Raw genomic sequence first — 8,643 nt, forward strand, 5'->3', positions numbered from 1 at the left:
TTCTCGTGGATTGTTTAATGGTTATGACTGAGTACAGCCACAACCATGATATTTTAGAAGCATCTTCATGTGGCGTTAAAAAAAAGATAGGAAAAAAAGAAGGAGGTGGAGAAGGAGGAGGAGAAGAAGAAGAAGAAGGAAAAGAAGAAGAAGATGAAGAAGAGAAGAAGAAGAAGAAGAAGAAGAAAGAAGAAGAAGAAGAAGAAGAAGAAGAAGAAGAAGAAGAAGAAGAAGGAGAAGAAAAAGGAGGAGAGGATGAGGAGAAGGAGGAGGAGAAGAAGAAGAAGAAGAAGGAGGAGAGGATGAGTAGAAGGAGAGGATGAGGAGAAGAGGAGAAGACAAATGTGGCTGCTCAATTGCTCCAGCAATCTGATTTTTGTTCCAATGTTCAGCTTCTCCTCATAAAGTGTGTACTTACGAAAGGTAAAACAAACCACCAACCATCTCGAATATTACCCATCCTATGTGTCGACCCCACCCCACCCCTGCCACCCTTTCTCCCCTATCAACCCACCTTTATGTATAATAAAATCATTTATCAACCTCATCTCCATTTTTCACCCCCATGCAGTCATTAAGACCCACTCCGCCCCATCTCACCTCAGCTCGGGCCGAACACATTCTAGCCGCCGCGTGTGAGAGTGAAAGCGAGAACGCTAAGAGGTTACGTCTAGAGCTCATGCAGGCAGGCCACACAGTCACTTCAGTATCTTCAGTAAGTGTTTATTCAATTCTTCCTCTTCTGTTTTTTTTTGTTTTTGTTTTTTTGTTATGTATTTGCACCACTTTGAACACATATTTTCTCATTTTTATTTCACTGTTTATGCTTTTGCACACATCAGAAATAAGAAAATAAAAGTTATGTAAAACAGGAAAATACATGCGGTCAATTTTAAATGTGATAGGGAAAGTATTTTACAAAAGACATTAAATCTTGTACTTTTTCACATTAATACAGTTAGTACGCCATGTTACTACAACTTACATTTCTTTTATAAATATAATGCTTCCTGGGAGAAATTTCAATTTATTTAAACATATTTGTTACATTTCGATGTGATGCACGCTGTCCTGTGTTTGTATTTTGTTTTTAGTTAGGGTGAGAAGTTTTCAAATAAAATGGAGAAAATAGTAAACAAAAATAGACAAGTGAGAACAAATTTAAATGGAAAACAAATACAGACAATTATAGTTATTTCAATTTCCAATCGTATTATCATTGTAGACACTATTATTTCATTGCATTGAAACCTTACTCATGACAATTCTATTTTCTATAGCTTATAAGAGCATAGATAATAATAGCCATGATTGGAGAATAGATTTGAAGTAAATGTAGAATTATTTGAATGTCATTTGAAGATTTAAAAAAAAAATCAGGACATGGATTTATTTTAAAAAAAACATAACACCAAGAATTAAGAATCCATACAAAACTTATTTATAAGGAGAGGCATAAATATCTAGTATGTAATCCAATGTTGCTTGTTAGCGATACTACAATTCGAAGACACTATTCTTTCTTCTAACTAATGACTTGTTTTTTCATGTAGAATAATGGATGTTGTATTAAACCAGTCCTGGTTCTTCACACATCATTTTCTGTATGGCTTCTAACGATCACTCACGTAATCACGTTATCACGTTTGAGTACTTTCGTAGAACTATCCGATCTACTAAGTGTTGGGTTACAATGTTGAGTACATGACCCAACATTTCGTTGAAATACTATTGTAAAACACGGATAGTGATGGTACTTGACGCAGATGTTAACAAAATAAATAGAAATGGTCACTGAGAAGCGAATAACTCGAAAGAATCATGCGTGAATCTAAAGGCTGGACCCTCCCCCGTACCACCGCCCCCAAAGAGCTTGGGGAATCCGGCAACAGTTCCCAGTCTGTCCGCACAGCGTATGCAAATTAGCTGATTTAATACGCCGATCCTTTTCAACTTCTCGAACGCCGTTACCAGCGCATATCCCGCTCTCGGAATTCGCGAGATTTAGTGACGTATCTGCCTCGCCCACCCATCCAAGACGATAACCCAGATAAGAGTACATGTAAACCTTTAAAAAAGGGAGGAAATGAAATATACGTAATGACTAGTCTCAATGACAAGCACTTTTGTTTTCAAGTGGGGAAATGTAGGGGCAGGTACGACAAGAGTCACGTGGCGAAGGCCTACACGCAAAAGCGTGAGTATTCGTGATTTAATACCGGCCTGTTGAAGAAAAGAAAGAAAAACAAAACAGAAACGTGCAAATCCTATATTCCTTAAATTAGATAACTTGCATCTACGAAAGTGGTCAAAATGTGAAACGCGATTACGTGAGTGACGTTACAAGCCTTATTTTAACGAGAGAGAAATGTTGTATCCATAAATAAGTGTTTTTGACGTCTGAAATTATGTTTTTTCAAATTTTCTTCTTATATATTCTCACTGTGACAAGCACTAATTTTAAGAAATAAGGGGTGCGTTAAACAGGGATTAGAATCTTACTTATACATGTATACGTTTACATGAACTTATTTCTATCATTCCACTTATTTCATATGTGTGTGTTTTTGTTATAATGAAAAACAAATTATATGGTTGATATGATTATAATTTGTGGAATAAAGTTGAAGTAAATTTAATTCTTTGAAGAATGATTACATAAAAAAAAAACATGCCGTACAAGGTAAATAATGTATTTAGCTCAGGTCCACCTGGGTTTAGAATTTTCAATAAATGTAATGAAAAATGTGTAAATCTAACTCACATTCTCAGTAAGCCATTTGGCTTTTGAAAAGGTATACGTCATAAAAGCGTTTATAATGATGTGGTTTGTTTATCTGCCAAATCTAACAATTACGACGATAAAAGAACAAAACAGAACATTAAAGATAAAGACCAGTTATGGTCATGCGATTGCATTGTGAAAGAAACGTTGTGGAATCGATCAGAAAAGGTTGATCATCTAGCATATATTGGTGTGTACTGCAAGGTTCTAGAATCATCAAAATGATAAGAAATTTGGCCCAGTCTTCGTAAATTTACAAGCACTGTACACAGAAAGATGTATATGGGACTACGCACACGTGCGCGACACGTGCGTTTATCTCTCACACACCAATAGATAAACTAATTTACCAAATATATCAAATAGTAGGCGGTTTCCCGGCAAAATTTGTATCATCACGTATTAGTCAAAACATATTTATTCACATGATTGGTAATAAGAGCTTCCATTTCATTTTTTGAGGGGGCTAGGGGGGGCGTTTCCAAAACTGGTCTATACCTTTAAACACAAGTTAATTTCTTTTCTTTTTCTTTTTGTTACAGAGTGAATCGGTACGAGTAGACCAGCCTCAACATCGGGCCACGCCCCCTCACACGACACCTTCCAATCGGGTCGCGACATACTCCGATGAACCCCCCGCGAAGATGACGGCACGCCCCTCCGACTATCGTTTCAACGGAGTTGGGACGCACGACCCGTACTATGCCAGCATCGCCCCGCACCATCCGGTGAACGTGCTGCAGGCTACGCAACACGCTCAACTTACAAATGGTATGAAAACCGAAAACAATGTCCATTTGTATATTTTGATACGCCCCCATTATCTACTGCTGACCCTAAATCTTTTATCTGATATTTGAAGATATCTAAGACTCATTTGCATGTTCTTCTTTTCTTTAACCCACATGCTTTCTTATTCTCGTTTTTCTCCTCTTTCTCCTGCTCTTCCTCTTCCATATTGTTATTTGCCTCTTTTTCTTTCCTTTCATCTTCATTATCATCATCTCTCTTTTTTCCTAACTTTGCAACCTTTCTCTCTCTCAATTTCTCTCACTCTCTTTTTATCCTTCCATATATTTTCTTCTTTTTCTTTCTACTTCTTCCTCTTTATCATTCTCATATTATGATTATCATCATCAGTATTAATAGTTATCTCCATTTCATTGGATAAGATTGTGTGCCAAATAGATTTATGAATTTTGTTTCAGAAAGTATTCAAGTATGAAGTTTTTTTGGTACAAACACAAGCCTATTTTCTACATGTATATAGTCCTCATGTGTCTTTTTATTTCATTTTTCTTAGCTCTTGAATTGCATACAGGCTTTAATCAGCAACATGCTCAACTTACAAATGGTATGAAAACCAAAAATCACGTCCACTTTTTTTATCAGAAATACCCCCCCCCCCCCCCTTTTCGAGTTTGTGACCCTCAAATTATCATCTAAGACTCATTTACATGTTCTTCTTTTCTTTAATCCATGTGCTTTCTTCTTCTTCTTCTCCTCCTCCTCCTCCTCCTCCTTCTGCTCTTCCTCTGTCAAATTCTTACTTGCCTCTTAGGGGCCTCTTTGTTCTTTCATTTTATCTTCATTATTATCATCTTCTTCTTGAATGTTCCCTTTCTCTCGCTCTCTTTTTCTACTTCCATATCCATTCTTCCTCATTCTTCTCTCTGTCCTCCTCATAATATCATCATCATCATCAATATTAATTGTAATTTTCCTTTCATTGGCATATAGTATTTTTTGCCAAATAAATTCATTAAATTTGTTTCAGGAAGTATTCCAGTATGAAGTATTTTTGGTATGAATGCAATATCACCGCACCATCACAAACATAATCTTCTTTTAAACATGTATACAGTCCTAAGGTGTCTTTCATTTTTGATCTTTCCCTTAACTATTGATTCACAAACAGACTTCAATCAATTAACAGTTCATTATTAATATATAATTGTCATCTCTTTCTTATGTTTCCCTTGTAGGACCAACAGACCTTAGCGTTAAGAAGATGACTTCCAAAACGCAGCTTAGCCAGACGGAGGTAACCAACATACGGCAGCTCATCACAAGTTACCGGGAGTCGGCCGCCTTCCTCTATCGATCAGCCGATGAGCTAGAACAAATGCTGCTCCAACTCAACTGAAGCTACTCACCTTTTACTATATAGATACTCCAAATCACCTATTCCACATGCATCTAGAAACTATAGTGGTATATTTTTCAACAACAAAAGAAAGCCATAGTTTTGACCTTTTCCAAGTGTATGCTTGGTACATGTATATACAAATCCGGGAGGTTTAATTTTCCATTTACTGTTTCATAAAACTTGTTATCAATAAAAAGTTACAATAACTGCTATAAGCTACTGAAATCATTGAATTTGATTGGCTGTTGGCAATTTTTTCATAAAAATGAGGGTTTTTATTAATATCAGGTTTATGAAACCGGAATCTGTTACTTTTTCTGTTCTGAAACAGAGAGGGTATAAAAATATATCGGTCCTGATTAATTATTTGTTGATAAGTAAATCAACTATAACTTTCTCTTCATGAAACTCCGTCAAAACTTCCATTATATATTTTACAACTCATCTCAACATGAAATTCAGCCTCACTATATTTTAGAGGATGGATATTTTTATCTTTCCTAAAAATTTCTTTTAATAATATTTATTTAAAACAGTGTGGGCTAGGATGCCGTATTTGTCCTTGTTTTTATAAGGAGTGAAAATTCCTTATGCGTTATATTAAGATCATTTTGCCAATCATAATCTCATTTCAGTACAAGGCAATGCAGAAATACATGTAGCCCAGCAATGATGCTCTAGTGTCACTCCGCTGTTCATGATAGAAAAATGGCAAATTGGCAACCTAATAACGTTTAGAAATTGGCTAATTGGCAACTCAATAATGTTTAGGAATTACACACCGTGCCTCTTGTTTCATGATATGATTAGTTTAAAGGATCAAAATTTATAAGATATCTGACCCATACAAACCATGGTAAACTGGACAATCATCCAAAACAAGATTATGTCTCACATGATTTTTCAAAGCACAGGGATACATGTATATTGACACGATTTACATCAGTGACTGAAAATGAGTCTTTATTTAATTGATTATACTGATTTTAGTATTATGTTCTATATCTAAAAACTGTTGTTTTATAGTTATAATATAAATTACACATTACTATAAGTTTAGTAAACTAGTACTTTTGAGGTTACATTCAGAGTTTGCTTGTTTTGAATAGCGGTGGTGGACAGAAAAGGACAGTCTTCAGTGCTATAAATATCTTTCTCACAACTCGGTCAAATGTGCAAATATATTACGATTATGTTGAAAAAGTCAGTCAGTGTTATTGGCTAGTCGATATGTAAATATATTATACGGTAAACTCTTTCACTATTTCTTACTGAGATTTTTTATACTGTTGAATGTTTTTCCTTCTCTTGGTTTTGGTTTTGACAAGGTTTTTATGTTGTTTCGTTTTCCTGTTTTTCTTTTTCAACTTTGGGTGTGCTTATCATATTATGTGCAATATCATTTCCCGATGGTCTACATGGGCTACCCACGTGAAAGTGGGTTTATAGCTATACTATGGTGCTGTGTAGGTTTCACAGTTGAGGAAGAATCACTTGTATAGTACTAGTCTTGTAAATACAGGTGACTTTATTAATTAAACATATGTTTGATTGCGACACTGAAGTACATTGTATAGTCAAACCTGTCTTAGTGGTCACCGCTCTATAAAGGCCACCTGTCTAAACCGGGTTCTCCTATATTGCCTCCCTTGAGAAGGATCGCGTTGAGGAACCTGTCTAAATATTAAAAAAGGCCACTTGTCTACACTGGTCAGTGCTTGTTCCTGTGTGTGGCCTCTTTAGACAGGTTTTGACTGTAGAACTTCAAAATGTTTTATATTTTAAGTATACACAACCTATTTCAATGTTCAAAATTGAAGAGACATTTTGAACTCCACTAACTTGACTACATAAGCACAGAGGAGAGACGTGCATTTCGAACGACGTTTTGAAAGTACTTTGAGTAATTTATGTTAGTTTATATCTTCTTTGTGTAAAAGAAGTAATGTCTTGAAAGTACTATGGGAAGCGAAAGGTGTTAGAAGATAATAAAAAAATAAAGCATCATGATTGCCTTGCTGAGTGGATTATGCGCACAGATTTTGAAAGAAATGATTCTGCAATTTTTCTACTTTTTAATGATGACACAGTAATTATGTACACACGGTGATTATGTACAATTGTGACATACAGTGTTTCAGCTTTCTGACTGTATGCCTTTGCTTTTCATCAAGCATACATGTAGTTGTAGAAGTATGAAAGCCTTTAGCAAATCCAATTGATTTGCACATTTTCAGAAAAATTGTTAGAATCAAAGATTGTGAAATACCTTTAAGAACCGACCACCCTTGTTGAAAAAGTGGCGTTTTATACAATCTTATACAAAATTTGTTTGTTCCTTTTTAATGGTCAACTTTCACTTTTGTGATTCACTTTTCTGCAGGTGTTTTTAAAAAGTCATCATTATCTTATAGGTGAACATGGACAACGAAAATTGGACAATAGTTGACATGAAGTTACTCGAATATGCCCTTGCCTTTAAGAACTTAAATATTTGTAGTTAGAAAGAAAGTTTAATGACATTTGCGATATACTTTAATTGCTACTTTGCTTTTATAGAGTTATGTGCATACTAGGTGTGCTATTTTATGTGTTTATTTATTACCTCAAATCAACAGCAATTTTAATTTTGTGCTATTAAAACTATTTGATGAGTGAGCATCTCTGGGATTCTGAAGAAACAATATATTGGCTGTTCGAAGCAAGAAGGACGTTAACTCATTATACTACCGAGTTAGCAACCTTCTGCTTCTGAAGCTGTCAAAATTATATATATATCATGTCATACATAACATCAGAACTTTGTTCTTGTCAAGGGTACAATATTATCTATTTGGAGCCACAATCATGATGGTAAAGTCCATCACCAAATGTTGAATTTACTAGCGCCATCTGCAGATGTTGAGCATGCAGAAGACATAACAAATCCGGGGGGGGGGGGGGGTACTCACATATTAGGACATACAGGGGTGTGCAGCTCTAATTGGTAACTTTTTTACAAAAAATCCCTAAACATGGGTCCCACTTTGAGGAAAATGCATCTTTTTTTAGATAAGTGACCCCTAATAATGGGTAGGGGTTTCGAGGCTTGAGCAACACACCCGTCCAAACCAAATCTGAGTACCCCACCCCCCCCCCCCCCCAAACAAGGGATTGCTAGCACAGATCATCTTTAATTCCTTTCTGGCTCAAACAGGATGTTTTCCCTTCCACAACTCCATCCATCTTTCATTCCCAGTTTATTTGGTTTGTCAAATATAACACAAAACAGTAGTAGGCATATCCTTCTTGTTTTGTTTACAAAAAACAAAATTTGGCAGTTGAATGGAAATTGTATTATTTTTTCCCTATCTATTACCCTACAGGCTGTTGACATGATGTCGGTGCAATATTGTGTTTATTATTTTGAGATTTACCCATTTTTGCTGAAATCGATTAAATTGTTTTAGTTTATTTTATTGACAGAGTCAGTATCAGCTAGTTACGTAATCTTGCCGTGTAAGAGAGACAGTAGCAGCACTTGCCTTTTCATAGATCATTAGAAAGATGCCTGTGTTTTATTCGGTGTGACAAAGTGTTTATTTGTTTTCTAAACAACTACAAACACTCTGTACTTCTGGATTTTGTTATACATGTTTACTATGTTTACACATTGTTTGGTAAGTTCACAGAATGTTATTTCTGATGTTCTTCATATTTTATGTTGGGT

The 8,643-nt window shown here is 35.5% G+C and overlaps 1 protein-coding gene across 1 annotated transcript in view; it reads left to right on the forward strand.

Moving 5' to 3' along the window:
• LOC115918560 (nucleolar protein 4-like) overlaps positions 1-7,947 on the forward strand; it is a 19,942-nt gene extending 11,995 nt beyond the window's left edge. Inside the window, exons 5-7 of the mRNA XM_030982985.1 lie at positions 572-715; positions 3,328-3,556; positions 4,771-7,947. Of these exons, the coding sequence (XP_030838845.1) occupies positions 572-715; positions 3,328-3,556; positions 4,771-4,931 (534 nt within the window). The 3' untranslated portion in view covers positions 4,932-7,947. The remainder of the gene's footprint in view (positions 1-571; positions 716-3,327; positions 3,557-4,770) is intronic.
• The last annotated feature ends 696 nt before the right edge of the window (positions 7,948-8,643 follow it).

Source organism: Strongylocentrotus purpuratus, unplaced genomic scaffold (assembly GCF_000002235.5).
Source record: "Strongylocentrotus purpuratus isolate Spur 01 unplaced genomic scaffold, Spur_5.0 spur5_scaffold_13, whole genome shotgun sequence".
NCBI lineage: Eukaryota > Metazoa > Echinodermata > Echinoidea > Camarodonta > Strongylocentrotidae > Strongylocentrotus > Strongylocentrotus purpuratus.